We start from the raw sequence: 18,131 nt of genomic DNA, 5'->3' as shown, positions 1-18,131 counted from the left end.
CCTGCTCCTGGCTGAATCTATGACTGCATCCATAATGTCTGAATTCTTAAAATGTGTCTAGAATTGGACTGAGTACTTGAGGTGTGGTCTGATCAATGCAACTAGTTCATACTGCTATCTCATATTCAGTTTGTGATCAACTATTCCTATTTTTTTTTCAAGTATTACTGCTCAGCCAGATCTCCTGTTCAGCTTTCAAAAGTAAGGTTGATACAAGCCTGTTTATAAAGAAATGTGTATAATTCCTTTTAATAATATATATTAAATATAGGGGAAAAATAAAAAATCATAGAAATGAAGATCTTCAGATCCTAGGGAGCTGATTCACATAAGTTAATAAATATTAAATGCTAACTGGTATTTCAGTTATTGGCATCTGATTACAAATACATTTATTAGCATCACAAAGGCCCAAATAAGATTTTACTACTCCATGCTCCTAAGATCTAGAAATTACAAGCAGGCTGTCCAAAGTCCTCCCCATCTCTACTAAACGAATTGTCAAGTCCACGATGTCCAACTCTCAGTTCTGAAGCATTCTCACACAACCAGGCTTGGGTCAGATAAATACTTCTTTATTAAGAGGTACATGTAGCTTGTAAACAGAACATTGCTAAAACTAACGCCTTGGGTAAACCTCCCACTATTTATCCCCCCTCCCCTTATTGCCTGGCGTCGTGACTCCTCTTCACCTGTTGTTGACCTCTCTCCTTCCTCCCCGAGCTTCTTCCTGGTTCTTTGGGCCCCAGCTGCCTGGCCCTCTAAATTGCCCATATATGGTTAAGCTGCTTCCCAACTCCCCTTACAACCATTAACAGCCACCGCCCCCCTTAGTTACAAGTGGCAGAAACAAATCAATCCAACTCCCAACGAATGCAATACAATGGAAAACAACAACAGTTGGGTGATGCAGGTTCTGACACGAATGTTACTTTTCTTCCCATGATTTACTTGAACAATGTGATAGCAGTAGGTACAAAATAATTCTATAAATCCAACTTGTGGCAGTCTGAATTAGACAGTCTAAGAAGGTTAGCTCTTGTTCTTCTGAGCAAATTATCAAGGTGTAAAAGCCAGGAAATATAAAAATGTGAAGGAATGTAGACCTGGCTTTGGGAATGGGGAAGGAATGAGCAAACCACTAAGAAGGGCACATTCAGAAAAGATTACACAGTCCTGAGAAAGAGGGTGTGGGAAAAAAAACTCAAAATAACTTCCCCTTGATTTTGTTTTGTATAAGATGGGGGAGAGAGTGCTGAGTGGCTTTCAAGATTCTGTTATTCTACCAAACAACAATAAAGAACATTCCTGGAATCCCTGTCATGCCTTTTTCTTGACCTGGCCTACCCTGAAAGGCTACAGAAAGTTTGAGGAGCAGTGGCATCCTTGGAGGGGGAGTATCAAAAGTGGTCTCTGAAGCATTGATACCACATGTGCATACAAAGGGTGGGAGTTTGTATGGTCACAACCACCTTCTTGACTGTGTGACACCCCCTCCCCCCCCCCGTGGATATCCCTGCTTGGAAGTAGACCAAGAAACACTGGATGATACATCAAGAGAGCTGTCGTGGTACCTGCAGCAAAAGAAAACAATTATCCCAGCTGAAAGAAACAGTTGAGTAGTTCAAGGTGCTTTTCTTCCTAGGAAAGGGCAGATCTCTCAAAAAGGCATGAAGTAATAATAATAATGGGAGATGTTACTTAACCCAGCATTTCTTGGGAAACAGGCACAGTGTTGACCATTTCCTTCAGAGAATGGTGGAAGAGTCAATGAAAACAGCTATTCTTTTCTTAGTTCTAACAAATAGATTTTTAGATGGTAAAATCAAAGCAGCAAGAACTTTTAGGAAAAGTGGCTACATAATGCTGATTTTTTTAAAAAGGGAAGGGAAAGCTGAATCAGAATACCCTGATTAAGATGTAATGCATTTTGCCTGTTTATAACAGCATGGTATGTAAGTCCACTCATTATATTTATGGGAATCTTACCACAATGGCATGACACATGAACCAGGCCATGAATCATGGCTAGTATGCTCTTCTTTGGATCGTGTAATGTAATGGGAATGACCAAGGCTAGTAAAAAGAGAGAATTATGTTTGGGATGAGAGAATCCAAAATTATGGAGAAATGAGAGATCTCCCAAGATTTAGGCTATTTAATAATTATTTTATTTTGGTGCCTGTACCAGAAATTTGCATACCTAGGTATGCTTGAGGACTATTAGTTGGAAATCTTTAATGTATAAGATGCACTGCATGTAATAATATAGCTCAAATTCATATAATTCTTTGTTGTAAATCTTGCATTTTATAAAGGCAGCTCACATCTTAGTTTGTTGGAAAGTCCAGCTGTTCCCTTTCATGAGTTCTGAAAAAAATCTATTGTGCTGAAAATGCCAAATTGACAGACTGTAATTGGAAGTCCTTCAGGCTCCAGTGGATACTGAGACAGGGAGTGGCTTAGTTTTATATTGTTAGCAACAGATTGTTCTGTTTCTAGAACAGATGCAGCCTTAAAGGAAGTTATTCCTTGACTGTTGCCCTAATAATTCATGCTTTATTTAAACAGTTGATGGATTCCATATGTTAGAAGGCTTTCTAATGTTTGTGGATTGGTAGAAATGTTCAGTTTGAAATACTTTTATAACTGTACGGTGTATTCATTTTTTTTAAAAAAAGATCTAAATGTGTACATTTGGACTAGGTTATATTTCAGAGTGCTGGAAGATCTGTGTATTCATATTATACATTTTAGACATGGAAGATTCAGTGTAAGATAGCATTAAACAGCAGCTTATTTTAATAATAAGTTTGCTATATAAATGTTCTTTCTAGATGACTGAACAATGTTAAGAACATCAAATTAATAGTAAAAACATTCAGGGACTGCAGAAGGAACTAAAAGCTGGGTCCAGAACACAAACTGCTTTCTGTTTTAGACCATTTTCTTCTGGAAAACTGCTAGACATCCTCCCCACCCCTCCTGGCCAGATCAACATAGTCTAGAGAACTATTGAAATATTCCAGAGTTTTGTGGAACATCATGTCCAGAGATGGAACACTTTGCACATACCTAATCAAAAGCCATTGTAAAATCCAGGAGAACAAAAAAAGTCACATATACCCTCTCATATAACCATCCTTCAGCAGCCAAAGCAGGCTTAATCCCTTATTTTGTCTGTAAGGCAGCAGCATCTGGGGGGGGGGGGGGAATCAAAGAGGACAAGATGGCAGATATGGCATCCTGATGCAAGCCCCACCTTTTTCTGTGTACAAAATATGAACATTTTGCCACCCTATCCCCCATAGACACTGCTGCTAAAAGCCCAAATGAAATGGGTTCAGATAATCAGTACCCTTCAAGAATATTTTGAGTTGTAAATCCACTGCCATCTTGATCTTTCCCCAAAATGCAGTATTTGTGACTCAGATTTCTTGGGTCAAAGGTGAGTCTTTCAGTAATTGTCTTACAATTGCCCTTTTCAAGCAGCAAGGAACACATCCTACTCCAAGGAGGCATAGAAATTTAATTCTGTTTGATTTATAAATAATTTGGTAGTCATAATAATTGTACACATTCTGTTCTCAAGATCCACAAATGGAAAAGAATCTGAAATAATAGGAAGAACAATTATTGAGATTATATCACTATAAAATGCCAACAATGGAGTGAAGATAGACTTGACTAAATTTACAAAGAAACAATGAATGCTAAACTTTGGTTAGATTTCATTTTGGTTAGGGTTGGAGGGGGTGTTTTTTTTTTTAATTTTTGCTTTAATTTGGTGGCTTAGTTTGTTTGCAAAACCAGCCCATCTGGTTAGTTTATAATTCATTGTACTGTGTGAATCGAGAAATGGGCTAATTCACAGTAGCAAAGTTACTGATGGAATTATTTTGGGGGTAATTTTGGAGGAAAGAATACAGTTCATCTCACTCCTTTGCCAACCCAGAGCCAGTCAGTTTCACCATGTTCTGTCTGTAAAGTGGCTTCTTGACATGTATATAGCTATCTAATAATAATCAATGGTAATTCTGCTTTACTTCAGTTACATCCCAAGAGAAGTTATTATGCCATTGTTACTACTAAGGCAGAGTCCTGACATTCAGAAATTGTTGGAGAATTTCCCTTGAAGAAATTCAGAGAAATTGTCCAACTAATTTTTCTGCCCACAAATTTGGAGCAGAATTTTGAAAGGTTATTTGTGATTAATTGTAAAAATAACCACCTAATATAATTATCCCTCAGTTTAAATGTAGAGAAGGGTTATAGAAGAGGCCTCTGTTATAATGGTTCAAAATCTTGAATCTCTCTCTTTACAGGTGCAAATCAAGACCTTTTGTTTGATCTTAATAAAGACTATTTCAGGGCCAAGTATTATCAAGGATTGAATTGAAAGACCACAATAGGCTGGATATTTGGATATGCCTTTTTATCTTGTTAATAGATTAAACTGAACCAGAGACCTACTCCAAAAGACTGTTTTAGCCAGTATTTCAGACAGCAAATTCTCATACACGTTTCCACAGAGGGAAAGCCAAGCTCCAAACAAAGAAGTGTGTTGGGCACAAAACAGAGAACATGCCGTAGGGTTCTTAAAACTTAGACTGGACAATATTTAGGGTGCTCTTACTCTTCTAGGAGCAGAACTATGTCTTGAATAGCAGGATGGCTAGCACCATTGCTCTAAACAGTTTGTTAGTAGCAGAAATAAGTTATTACCATTATGATTGGAAACCTCATTATAGCATTAGAAGCTTTCTGAGCATTGGTTGAAATCTCATGAGAGAGATAATTTTCCATGTATGATGGCAGTTTGCACAACAGTTAGTGAACAGAACCAGTTTTGTTTTATAATAGTTAGCTGCAAGTTCTTCTTGACCAAAATACTCCTTTAACATTCTTTCTGTTCCTCACAGGAGTGCTTTTATATTTTACCCTGTAGGCTATGATAGGGAAGGTACAGAAATACTCCCCTTTTGAAGCATTTGTGTCTATTTGGATGAAGCTGTAGAAATAGCTGCTCATGTGTTTTGTACTTTTTAATGCCATCTGATGCTCTAAGCTAATAGCCCCTTTTTCACTAAGTTCTTCGGGTGGTCTGTAAAGGAGGTTGTACATCTTCTATGAGTGGATCAATCCAGTAATATCTTAATGAAAGTAACTAAATATAAAAATAGGACTAACCTATCCACCTCTAAAACGAACAATTGAAAAACAAAGGAGAAAGGCTTTACAGAAGATAGTACTTTCTCACAGCCTCTAGCTATTCAGAGAAAAGTGCAAAATAGCCAGGATTTTTGAATTTGACATTCCAAGATGACAAGATTTTGTTCAACAAGATTTGATTTGAATTAAAATGAGATTTGATCTGATAGAAGATTCATCATAGGATATAATGGAGGAGCATCAAAATGCCCACAACTGTTTCATTTTGCAGTAAAAGGGGATGAAACTAACAGAAGTGGTAGACCTTTCAGAGGATACAAACCCTGAAAAATTGCAGCCAAATAGTTTCATAGGTTTCACAACAATATATTAAAAAAAAAAACTTTCTGTACATATTTTAAGGCAAAGATCAGGGTTGAGTAAAGGACAGCACAGTTGCCCCCAAATTGTCCAGCAGAATTCCCGTAGAAAAGTAGGAGATACTAGCTTAGGGTTAGCTAATTAGCTTAATTTATGCCTAAATTAATGAACTATTCAGGAGAGTACATTGTTGGACAGAATAATGAATGGATGGATGGATCAGGTTGATTTCAAATTTTAATTCCAAAGTGTATCTCTTCTCTTCAGTGTTCATATAAGATATTCAAGTCACAAATATTGTAGGATACGTCTTCTGTAAATTAATGAAACTGATTTTGTTCTTTAAACTGATTTTGTAAATCACTGTAGGATTTTGCAGTTTGTCCTCCCGGTGTTTGGTAACATTTCTAATGTTTTATACTCAATTAGCTTCCAAGCAATTTTCAGAAGAAGTCTTAAGAGCCCACAATGACTACAGGAAGAAGCATGGTGTTCCTTCACTAAAACTCTGCAAAAAATTAAATAGAGATGCACAGCAGTAAGTACAATTAGTTCTTCTTGGTTTAGAAACACGGTAGTATTATTATACTTAGGTTGCAGACTATCTTTTTGATAATGTAGACCCAAGAATATATTTAGTCAAACCAACATTTGATAATTTTTTTATGTTTAAAAAGTATTTGACTCCAAAAATAATGGCATCTTTTGTAAGAAAATTGGTGACATGCTATAATCTGGCATAGTAATTTGTATAAAAATGCGTTTGTGTGGAATAAGAAAATTATATGCTAGAATAATTTGAATTAGTGAGATCACTTTAGAATATTTTATTTATGCATTATATGAATAATTTTTCTTCAAGTGTCATAAATGTAGCATATAATTAATCTCTTTGTATGTCTTTTTGTGTGTATGCATAGGCCTTCAAGTCAGTCTTGACTCTTGGCAACTGCCTCAATAAGTCCATGAATTTTCCTAGCAAAATTTCCAGAAGTGGTTGCCTTCTTCCTCAGACTTTGTGCTTAAATCAGGACTTGAACTCACAGTCTCCTGGTTTCTAGCCTGGTGCTTTTAACCAAACTGGCTCTCATTGTGTTATTATAATAAAAATATAATAATAAAATTATTATATACAGAGGGATGGCATGCACCCCAGTGTGACCACTCCAGATATTGAAAATGAAACTCTGCTGATGACATTAAGCCAGCAATTTCTCCTTTACTGTCTGGTGTAGGGAGGAAACCACCAACCAGCTGAAGGTGATACATAATACCACATAATATACAAGGCAGCTCATTGAACACTAAAGGAATAGATTTGAATGGCAACTCAGCAGTGAGGGTGAATACTGTTACCTGGTAGACTCATTGTCCCATCCCAGGTCATCCATTGTAGAAAAATGAATCTGCTTTTTAGGGAAGTGAGAGGGACTACACATGCTATCTCTGCTTTCCTATTGCCCAATTGTCTGCCTTCTGCAAGTAATTCAGGGTGGTGGTTTTTCTTCAGATGCCCTGGCAGACTGAAGAGACTACCTTATTCTTTTGATTCATGTTTGTGCTGCTATACACTATTCACAGATGGCATAGTTGGGTTCTGATGTCAATTCAAAAAAAAGATTTAGTTTCTAGTCTTCAGATTATCCTTAGTACTATTCTCTGAACTGTAACAATTCAACTGAACTCTTAATGTTTGGTGTCCAGAACTGGACACAATGCTCAAGGAATGGTCAAACCAACAGAGAATCACAATACTGCAGCCTCATTTTACACTGATAAAGTTTCTGAACATTCAAGGGTTGCCGTATATAAAGCACAGTGCTGAATATGGTATAACTAAGGCATGAATAATTGTTGCTAGATCATCCAAATTTAGTGATGGTAAAAAAACATACTTGTGCAAACCCACTCCAAGCAATTGCTGCCACCAGAAGACCAAATAATGTTGTAGGATCAAAATAACGCTGAGGCTAACTTAAACTAGCAGCTATTCTGCCTCCTCAGGCTGGAGACAGTTAAATAGCAGTTACAATTGTTGCAAATCCAGCAATAAAGGCATTGCAGTAAATACAGTGGTACCTCTAGTTACGAACGCCCCTCCTTATGAATTTTTCAAGATACGACCAGCTCCGGTCCCCAAAATTTACCTCGACATGCGAACTCCGCCTCAAGATACGAACCGGATCCGCAGGCATTTGCCCTGCTGCCACGCGGTCGCGGCTTCCTGTGGGCGAGATCGCGGTAGCAAGGAGACGTTTGGTGAGGCTTGTGGTATGTTTTGTGGCGTTTGGAAGGTTTTTGTGGCGTTTGGAAGGTTTTTGAGGTTTAAAAATAAAATGCATATGTTTCAGTACTGTTTAGCTGTATTTACATTGAACCTTATGGGGGAAATTTACCTCGGGGTGTGACCAAATTCGGAGGGCGGATTAGCCGTATTTACATTGAACCTTATGGGGAAATTTGCCTCGTGGTGCGACCAAATTCGGAGGGCGGAACGGATTAACCGTATTTACATTGAACCTTATGGGAAACTTTACCTCGACTTGAGACCAACTCGAGTTGCAACCAGAGTCACGGAACGGATTAAGTTCGTAACTAGAGGTACCACTGTAGAGACCTACTTCAAAGGGAATAATGTTCTTACCAGTAGAAGAGTGTGTTCATTGTCCAAATCAAACATTGTAGCAAGAACTACATACAGCAAGAAGTACAAATTAGAACATGGTTAAAAGTAGAATACAAGACATTCCAGGTTGGGGCTGTCACAGAAAGCTGCTTCAACACTCAGGTGGAACCTTAAATACCGGAAGCTCTCAGCCTCTACCAGAGCAAAGCTGGTAAATCCTGATTTCCAGTATCAGGCTGTTCTCAAATAGCACTGGCTGTGGTAGATGTTTCTCTGACAACCAAATATGCTTCTATCTCCCTGCTTTCTGACTCTTCACATGGAGAAGATTGTGTTGTTCCACAGACTATGAAGATAAACTTGCCAGGAACAGTGCAGGCCTGAGGTGAATTCATACCACCATGCTAGGGCTGGGACTTTGTAGGCCTAGTCAGACGGTCATATTCAAGAGCAATCCATTTGTCCTTAAGCTCTTACAATCCATGGAGTATCAAAGGCTGCCCAATAAAACAGGAAAGGATGGCAGGAGAAGTGGGAATAGATGGTCTTTTTTCCATCAGTGTAAGATGTTCTTCTCAAATTAAATTGTGTGCACTTCTGGCTAAATCCTTTATGCTATATACTCTCTATATTTAGTAAATATGTGCTTATTGTTCATAATTGTAAAGTATGAACATGTTGTTGATCAAGGTATTCAGAAGCACTTGCTAGCACAAGAATCCTCAAACACAGTCCTGAATCTAGCAGTGGAAAATGTGGAGAAAATCTAGCATGGGCTTCATACAATCAGTCAGGTAAGATAAATGTTTGTTCCCATATATGAAATGCTCTATTAACCCTTTTACTGTAAAGAACAAATCCTGCTATATAGTGTAATCTTTAGATAGCACATATGGACAGAACTCCAATTAATAAATCTAGTTAAAGGCTGTACTCAACAGCTTGTTAATCTTTCATGGACATTGTACCCTATCTAGAGTTCTAAATGTGATGCAGTGAAAGCTCCTAGGTGAATTTTCTCACATGCTCCATCAAGGAAACAGCTCTATGTATACATTCATTTATATACATTCATTTTATTCTCATGGAACAAGATAGCTGAACTCCTATAAGGCAGAGAAAATCAGGACACATTCAAGTTTGTTGGACTGTAGCCAATGGAGGTAGCATATAGAAGGAATGCTGAAGTGTGTCATGCAAGAAAATCCCTTTTTTAAGTCTTTGGAAAAGAGGAATATGCATTGTGGAGAAGATTCTCAAGCTTCTTTTCTAAAAGGAGCTTCAACATTATAATTATATATTTATAATTAAAGGACTATAATTAATTTTAGTCCTTTCCTACCTATGTGAACTCAATGTCACTGGTCTGAGATGGGTGGCTGTATAAAATGAATGAATGAATGAATGAATGAATGAATGAATGAATGAATGAAAGAAATTTGAACTTTCCTCAAACCTGGCCTGTTGACATCCCCTCTCTTCCTTTTCCTGTCCTGATATTTCATCCCACTCCTTTCTTGAGCAAATCAACCTTTCTGATTTGCTTGTGTTCATCCATAAACCTGACTTATTTATATATCAATCTGCAGACTTTTTAAAATTCATGTTTAAATATATATCCCCAAAATTTAAATATGTATCTCCAAATATGTGCTTTAAAATGTAACACATGCAGTGTAAATATTAGAATATTTGGGAAAGGGAAACAGTGAATAATCACAGAATTTGTTAAAATAGCCTGGGTAAAATAGATGAAATTATTTGCTATCAAAATTGCAAATACATCAAGCATTCATATTCTTGGTTCTTTCATACATTCTCTGTGGCCATGAGTAAAGGGAGCAACCTGCTCTTGGAGAGTTGTCTTGTCTCTTTACATTTATCTGTTGCTGCTCTACCTAAATTTGTTGTTGCTGGATAGTTTTGGTGAACCAATGATACTATAGAAGTGGTTAGATTGTTAAACTAGGATGGGGAGCCCCAGATAAAGTCCTCATTTGATCATGAAGCTCATGGGCTAACTTGAGGCTAGACAATATTTCTACTTAGTCTGCCTCACAGGGTTGTCGTGATAAAATGCAGAGAATTTTAAAATGCAGCGTAACAAAAATTTAGAAGATGCTAGACAACAGTGACCCAATGACTGGAAGAAAAGGTTGAATGTAAGTGAAACTGTAAGAGGAATATTGCAGGACACAGTACATGTACCATCTCATATTTGTTTCCCATCTTTATCCATGGAATTCAAGGTGACATACATAGGGATTTTCCCATTTTTAACAGCAATGTTGTTGGCTGAGCTATATGGCAGTTTGCCCAAGTATTCCCAATCACATGCAGTGCTCATGATTATGGGGTTCCTATATCTATGTGTTTAAAGACACATAGTATAGGATCTCAACATCATCATTCCTCCTTTACCTTGCTCTTATATGCATGTTTATGTTAATGAATTGAAAGATTTTAGAAAAGTTCAAACAGATATCTTAATATTTACAGGTTGTTTACACATAAACAAAAGCTGTTTCGTAGGACCTACCCCTGGCCTTTAAAAAAAAATCTTCCAATAATATTATGTGCTTAAAACTTCCTTTAACTTATTTAAAAAATTTTTAATCAGTTATCATGGCTAGTCGTCAGTATCTTAACCAAACTGGAATTATAAAAAGAATTTGATAATATGTAACTGTCATGCTGAGAAAAAAAAAGAGAAGAGAGAAGAGAAAAGAGAAGAGAAGAGAAGAGAAGAGAAGAGAAGAGAAGAGAAGAGAAGAGAAGAGAAGAGAAGAGAAGAGAAGAGAAGAGAAGAATATTTTTCAGAGTTCATCCATACTGTGCTGTTTTATTTGTTTTGCAGGAAGTGAAGTAGCTGACAGATGGTATAGTGAAATCAAGAATTATAATTTTCAAAGCCCAGGTTTTTCGTCTGGGACTGGTAAGTGTGGACTTGGCACTGCTTTTGTAACACAGCACAAAGAGAAACTTTTGGTTTCCTCTCAGTTTGTAAAAATTAAGCTCATACTGACAGAGATACAAGAACATGCTGTTCAAATATTGACAGAAAGCATGTTTGAGTCCTAGGAGTATATGGGAGCTGATAACATTTTAAAATATTCCTCTAATGGCATAATATAAAGGGTCATTGATTCCAAATACAGGTATAGTCTAATTTCTCAGAAAAGAAATTGATTACTCAGAAGTTTTATTAATTGCTTTATGTTTATTTATGTACTGGACTTTCTTTTCAGTGAATTTGCTTTAAACAAACTCTAGATGCTACCTGGGCTATTTTATTACTTTAATATACAACTGAAAGACAAAAGAAAAAAACTACCCCCTGCTCCACCACCTCCCCAAAATTAAAACAGAAGAAACAGCTCAATTTTTAAGCACATTGTTAAACCTGGATTATGTGGAATACAGATCAATCTTTTCTTTATGTTGGTCAAGAGACCCTGGTCATATATAGAAAGTGAATACCATGTATACTTGCATATAAGCCCATCCATGTATAAGCCAATCCACAAATTTTTAACCAAAATACCATGGAAAATGTGCCACCCGCAGATACTGACAGGCAGACAAGCTGACCATTTCTGTATGTTTTAATTTTCACAATTGGCTTACCCATGGATAATCCACAGATTATCAATTTTTCATGGTATTTTGGTTAAAAATTTCAGAGTCGGTTTATCCATGGATGGGATTATATGTGAATATATATGGGATACATGGGTACTTTATAAAAGTATTACTGTACATACTTGCAGATAAGCCCATCCATGGATTAGCTCAACCCAATTGTTTAAGTGTATTTTGGCACCTAAAATTCTTAGCTTATTGATGAATATATAAGATATATATCATCAACCCAAGGTTATCAATGCTAGGGTCTACTGTAATACCAATATGAAAGAGTAATGGAAAAAAAATATACAATCATCCCACAGGGGTCTGTCACTGATTCTAGACTAAAGCTTGGGGGAAGAGCCAAGTTTTAAGGGCTCATTTAAATAGGTCATGATGAGTACCATACAAATCTCTGAGGTATGTCATTCTAGAGTGCAGGCTCTAGAATGACATACTGGTTCCCATCAGGTGCATTCTAGAGTGCAGGCTCTAGATTTTCTGGGTCCCATCAGGTGACACTGTTTAATTATATGGGATATGCTGGTAGGTAGGTAAGTAAACTTTATTGTGGTCTTTGACATACATAAACATATAAAATATACATAAAATGCAATTAAAAGAAGTTAAAAGAGGGTTAGGGTATGGGATGGGCAGAAACTACACAAGGTGTTGGTTCCTTGGATAACCAGACCTGTGCCATAAAGGGCTTTATAGGTGATAACCAGCACCTTGAATTGCAGCTGAAAGCCTACTGGTAACCAGTCAAACTCATGGATCAGAGGTGTTATATGGGCATGCCATGTCATGTTCACAACTGCTCATTCTGGACCAGCTGCAGCTTCTGAGTGGTCTTCAAGGGCAGCCCCATGTATAGTAATTGCAATACTCTAAATGTGAGGTGACTAAAACATGAGTGACTGTCTTAATGGCCTCCTAGTCGAAGTATGGGTGCAATTGGCACACCAGATGAATTTCTGCAAAGGCCTTCTTTAAACTGTATTAAGATTTTCAGCACCATATTAACAAAAGTATACACTATTAACCCTAAATGGGTCAATAGTGGGAGAAGCCCCTATCATATAAAGCATCCTCTCACCCATTTTATACTTGGAGTATAAGGAGCCAAGAGATTTTAACATTTTGTGAAGTGCCCAAGAAACATGAATAAAATATTTTATTGTATTCATTATATCTTTAGATCATATATTCATTATTAGAATTTATATAAATTATGTAGAATTGATTGTTAGATTTAAATCCCATCTTTTGTTTAGAAGCTGAAGGGAAATCCCATCTTTTGTTTAGAAGCAGCACTTTTTCCTCCCATTTTTTTCCCAGAACAACAAACTATGAAGTAGGTTACACTGAGAAAGAATGACTGGCTTGAAGTTAACCAGTGAGTTTTTGTGGCTGAGGGTGGAGCTTGGTCTCCCATGTGCCAATCCAACCCCTTAACCTCAATACCACAAATTTAACCATTCCTAACTTAACTTGATGTGAAATATTCCAATTGTTCCAAAATTCTTCCAAATACAGGACCTAATGTTTATCTTTATAATACTCTTTGTTTGTAGTTCAATGCTGTAAACTTAAACTAATCTAAAATATAAGTGCTGACAGTAGATCAGGAAGCTTAGATAATCCTAATTCACCTGGACCAAGTTCTGAAAGCAACAAAACTTTTAATTGAATATATTGTGATTTTTCAATCTGGGGCAATATAAATTCCTCTAGCAGGAATAAAAAGCCAGTTAAACCGTCCATTGCATGGCATTCTTAGAAAGTATCAACAAAACCCAACAACCATTTTTGAAGGCCAATCAATATCATTGGCCTAATGTCTGAACTCTGTTGCAAACAGACCATTATGTCTGAATACCAAATGAAGGCACTGTCGTAATTGAAATACAGTACCAGCTTTTAATTCTATTACAGTGGATCCACAACTGAATCTGGTCAACATGGAGTTGGAGGAGCTTTATCAACTCAGCTTTATCAGTTCATAGACAGCCATAAATTTGAAGCCAGTAAATGAACAAGAAATCAAATAGACCGTATCCTGATTATGCAGAAATTTCAGAATTCTGTTACTGACAGTTGTTTAGGGGGAATAAATATCACTAAATATGCTGAATAAGTATATATTTAAGTATATATTTAAGTTAAATATAGAAAATCAAACTGAATTAAATGATTAAATATTAGCAAGTTAAGTGCCTAGATACTGATGACACCTTTCAAAAAGAATGTGAAAACAATGTGAAGGACTTAAGAGCACACCAACATGAGCAATTAGAGAGCCACTGGTCTAATGTGAAAATATGTTACTTATAGTGCAAATATAGTGTAAATGAACCTGGGTGGTTTATTTAATTCAATTTAAGTATTGCCTGATTCCAAAGTAACACTGGTTTAGTTAAAAAGCTAGACAAGATAAGGAAGTATATTGGAACCAAAAGCAACAGAATTAAAAAAAAAATAGAAAGGTAACTGTTACAGCTTATGAAAAAACTGGAGAGGAAATATACAGCAATGTAATAGATGAAAATGCCAGACTTCTATGCAACAAGAAAGACAAGTTAGAACAGTAGGAGAAATATTTCAAAGAACTTCTAAACTGCTCAGCTCAACGAACTCTGGATGCTAGTACTACTCAAATTCAATTCAGAAATTTATTTTGTAGATGAAATCTCACCAAGATTGGACAAAATCCAAAAAAGCCATTAGATGCTTCAAGAATGAGAAGGCACAATAAGACTGCCATGGTATCTTTGGTTTCCAGTCTTGAAGTTTTATTAGGGAAAATATGGGAAAATAAAACCTTGCCAAAAAAATAGAAAATGGCAGTTATCCCATTACTCAAGAAAGAAAGCAAAACAGAGGTAGTCTGCTGAAATTAGAATATTAAATGTGAAATTCTACTTCTCAATCTCAATCTGTTAACTAAAAGGAATAAAAGAACTAGAGAAAATCAAGCTGTATTTAGATCTGGGTGTAGACGCACTGACCAAATATTTGCAATTTGACAAAATTCAAACTGCAATTCCAATAATTACTTGAAACACACATAGCATTTATCAATTTTAAAGCAGGATGTACCATGACAGCATTTGGGCAACACTTCTGTCAGATGGAGTACTACCTATATGGTGAATCATTGAAGTTCCTTACCAGTTTGTAAACTGTTGGATTAGAGCAATTTCCACATCAGATCTTGGCATAACTAAGACAGGTGAATCTGAGTGATTTTGTAGGCAAAATCATGTGTAAAAATGTTGTAGCCAGGTTGGAGATCTATTTGCTTACCCCTCTCTAAAAGGGCTTGCAACCTTAAAGAAAGCTACCTGCTGTTAGCCCACTGATACAATAAGGAAGAAATACAAGTACTTTGCCTTCCTTACCACAACAGTGTAGGCTTGAATTAGGACTCATGCTCATGCTCAGTTAGGTTTGTTTTTCATTTTTCTCTCCCAGTGCTTTGGATGTCTCATCTGATGCTTCATCTAGTGTCATCTAGTTGATTTGATTCTGTGGCTGCCCAATTCATACACAATTCTTTATGCTGGTCTATGACCGTAATAAAGATTTGATTTGACATGACAACATATATATGATATGATATATGACTGCCTACATATATTGAGCCTGAGATACCCTGGGACAAGCCCATGGTCACCATGGAGCTCATGAGAACTCGTATAAAAAATGTAAACAGTATAAATAAATAAATGAAATATGACATCCCTATGTTTTGTTCTCTAGGTAATATATAAGACACATCATCATAGAGCTTTAATCCTACAGTATGTAAAAGCACAATAATTTCTGAAGATCTACATGCTATATTGCCCACAGCCTGTGTTATGACAGAAGGATAAACCTCTGTCTCTAAAAAAATTCCCCAGCACATCAGAACACATCTTTATTCAGTCAGTGACTAGCGAATTTAAGAGAATGGTAACAGAGTAAAACAAATTGATACAACAATATACTAAAAGACAAATCACGTAATAATATTACATACACTCCTCTATTACCATATTAATACATTACCCAAGTAATAAGTTTAAAAACTAAAAACTATGATATAGACTAAATATCCCCTAGCAACTGATTAATTAAGAAATACCGATCTGAATGTGATATTAGGAGTAAAAATAAAAATGATTTTCTTAAACCAATTACTTTAACCATTTTTGCCTTATTTTCATTGTGGCAACACAAAATTTAGCTACTGCAGAGGTAATAGCCGATTTTAAATCCTGGAGAAGATGATTCAAATAAAATTTGTCTGGCCTCCCTGGGATCCCCAGCACATCAGGAGGCTGGTTCATATCGCTGGAGTACTATGCTACAATGTCATGCACCTCTCTACTGTGCCCCTCCCCCTCAACCATAACAACATTGGGCTACTTTTTACTACAAATTTTATTTAAAATAAAAAATAACCTTTTTAATTTCAAATATTAATATGCAACCATTTCCTATTGAGAAAAATGCAGAACTGCTTCTGTAGAACAGCTGTTTCCAAACAAGTTTAAAAGGAAAAAAAATCTAAAATAAGATGTAGTGTTCCAGTTGGACCACAAGATGGTGGTTGACCACTACAAATTATTCATTTATTCCTAGGGTCAGGCTTTTATCACAGAAAAATGGTTTAAAGCTAGTTTAATGAAGACAATCCAAAATACATGGCAACTGTGGATATTATATACCATTCTCCAGTTTGTTCAAAGACATAGGTACAAAAGACTACAGCAAAATAAATCAAAGGTCTAACACAGATTCCTGGCTAAAGTGTTTCCTATATCCAGAGAAATAAGCAAGACTACTTCCATATACCTGGATTTCCCTTTTTCCTGGAATTCTAGTCAGTTAATTCTGAAATTGTGGGAAGACGTTAAATCGCATTTGTTTCTTGCCTCAGTCCAGTTTCTCAGAATTCTGCCTCTAAGTTAAAAAAAATATTTTTTTTCTATTCAGGAGAGGGAGGGATTGGTGCACCTGGTTATGTCTAAGGGCCAAAGACATCTCTATAGAGACATATTTTCCTTTTGAAATATACTGAAACTCAGATGCTAGTTGGCTCCCAGTGAATTTGGAAGGAGGTTTGCAGTCTGCACATTCGCCACATAGGTAGTATACATCTTCCTTTATATGACCTCTCAGACTAGAGAGATAGAACTGTTAGTATGTCATGCCCTCATACTGGAGGTTTCATGATTCTACACCCCAGAGTGGCAGGGGGGAGAGATTATTTCAGTATACATTCCTGTGGCTTTACATATTACTTGATTCCCTGGAGGTCAAGTAATCTAGATTCCCAAGGCTGTTATAGTTCCTAAATCTTGGTGCACTGTATAAAGGAGAGTGGTCTGTGAGTTCAGTTCCTAGCAGAGGAATTGCTATGCTAATTTCAATGGCTACAAGTACCTGATGAGTCCCACTAAGAATGAAACAGGTCACATACTGCCTCCTGGTGGTTAGGTAATATGTACAAGCACATTCACTAGAGATGCTTATATTCAATTAATCTCAGTGTAATCCTTGATACCATTCCTACAGAGGTGACTAGAGTTGGGTCTAGTCCAATAGATCAATTTTTGTTGTTGTTGTTTAGTCGTTAAGTCGTGTCCGACTCTTCGTGACCCCATGAACCATATTGCGCCAGGCCTTCCTGTCCTTCACTGCCTCCCTGAGTTTGCTCAGTTTCATGCTCATTGCTTCAGTGATGCTATCTAACCATCTCATCCTCTGCCGTCCTCTTCTCCTTTTGCCTTCAATCTTTCCCAGCATCAGGGTCTTTTCCAAAGATAGTCTAAACAGGTTAACTCTTAGACCCTTCACCATCTCAGTGATAAAAAAAACTAGTTCATCAAAGCTGAGCAGAATTAGTAACATTGGGATGTTATGGATTGGTAAGTAGTTAAAAACATAAAACACAGATCAATGCAATGAAGGCAAGAACAGTAAAGGGACATAAACAGTAAAGTTCCTCAGGAATCTATATTGGAACTGCTGTATTTTTAATTTGTCCATAAATGAGCTGAAATTAATGAGGCAGCAGTGAGGTAATTCTATTTGCTGATGACATCAAATTATTTAGGGTGATTAAACAACAAAAGAGAATGTTGATGTGTTCCAAAGAGTCTCTCCAAATTGGGGAATGGACATTAAAATCTTTAGAAAGGAATGAAACTAAATGGTGGGAGTTCCAGGACAGATGGGAACTTTTTTTTCATGGAGTGCATAAAAAATTCCTTAAAGTTGCTTTCATAAGATTGTGGCCATGGCCATCACATGGAGAGAATTAGACAAATTCATAAATGATAAGACTACTAAA

At 36.6% G+C, this 18,131-nt stretch overlaps 1 protein-coding gene across 3 annotated transcripts in view; it reads left to right on the top strand.

Moving 5' to 3' along the window:
- The window catches only part of GLIPR2 (GLI pathogenesis related 2), a 60,023-nt gene that overhangs the window by 29,931 nt on the left and 11,961 nt on the right, over positions 1-18,131 (top strand). For all 3 annotated transcript variants that reach the window (XM_088150151.1, XM_088150150.1, XM_088150149.1), the window contains 3 exons: positions 5,962-6,070; positions 8,849-8,952; positions 11,016-11,093. In XM_088150151.1, the coding sequence (XP_088006277.1) occupies positions 5,962-6,070; positions 8,849-8,952; positions 11,016-11,093 (291 nt within the window). The remainder of the gene's footprint in view (positions 1-5,961; positions 6,071-8,848; positions 8,953-11,015; positions 11,094-18,131) is intronic.

Source organism: Python bivittatus, unplaced genomic scaffold (assembly GCF_059951505.1).
Source record: "Python bivittatus isolate LINGU-HERP-01145 unplaced genomic scaffold, Pbiv_v1 ctg000610_np1212, whole genome shotgun sequence".
In the NCBI taxonomy this organism is placed as follows: domain Eukaryota; kingdom Metazoa; phylum Chordata; class Lepidosauria; order Squamata; family Pythonidae; genus Python; species Python bivittatus.
This window is presented reverse-complemented; position numbering and strand designations above follow the sequence as displayed.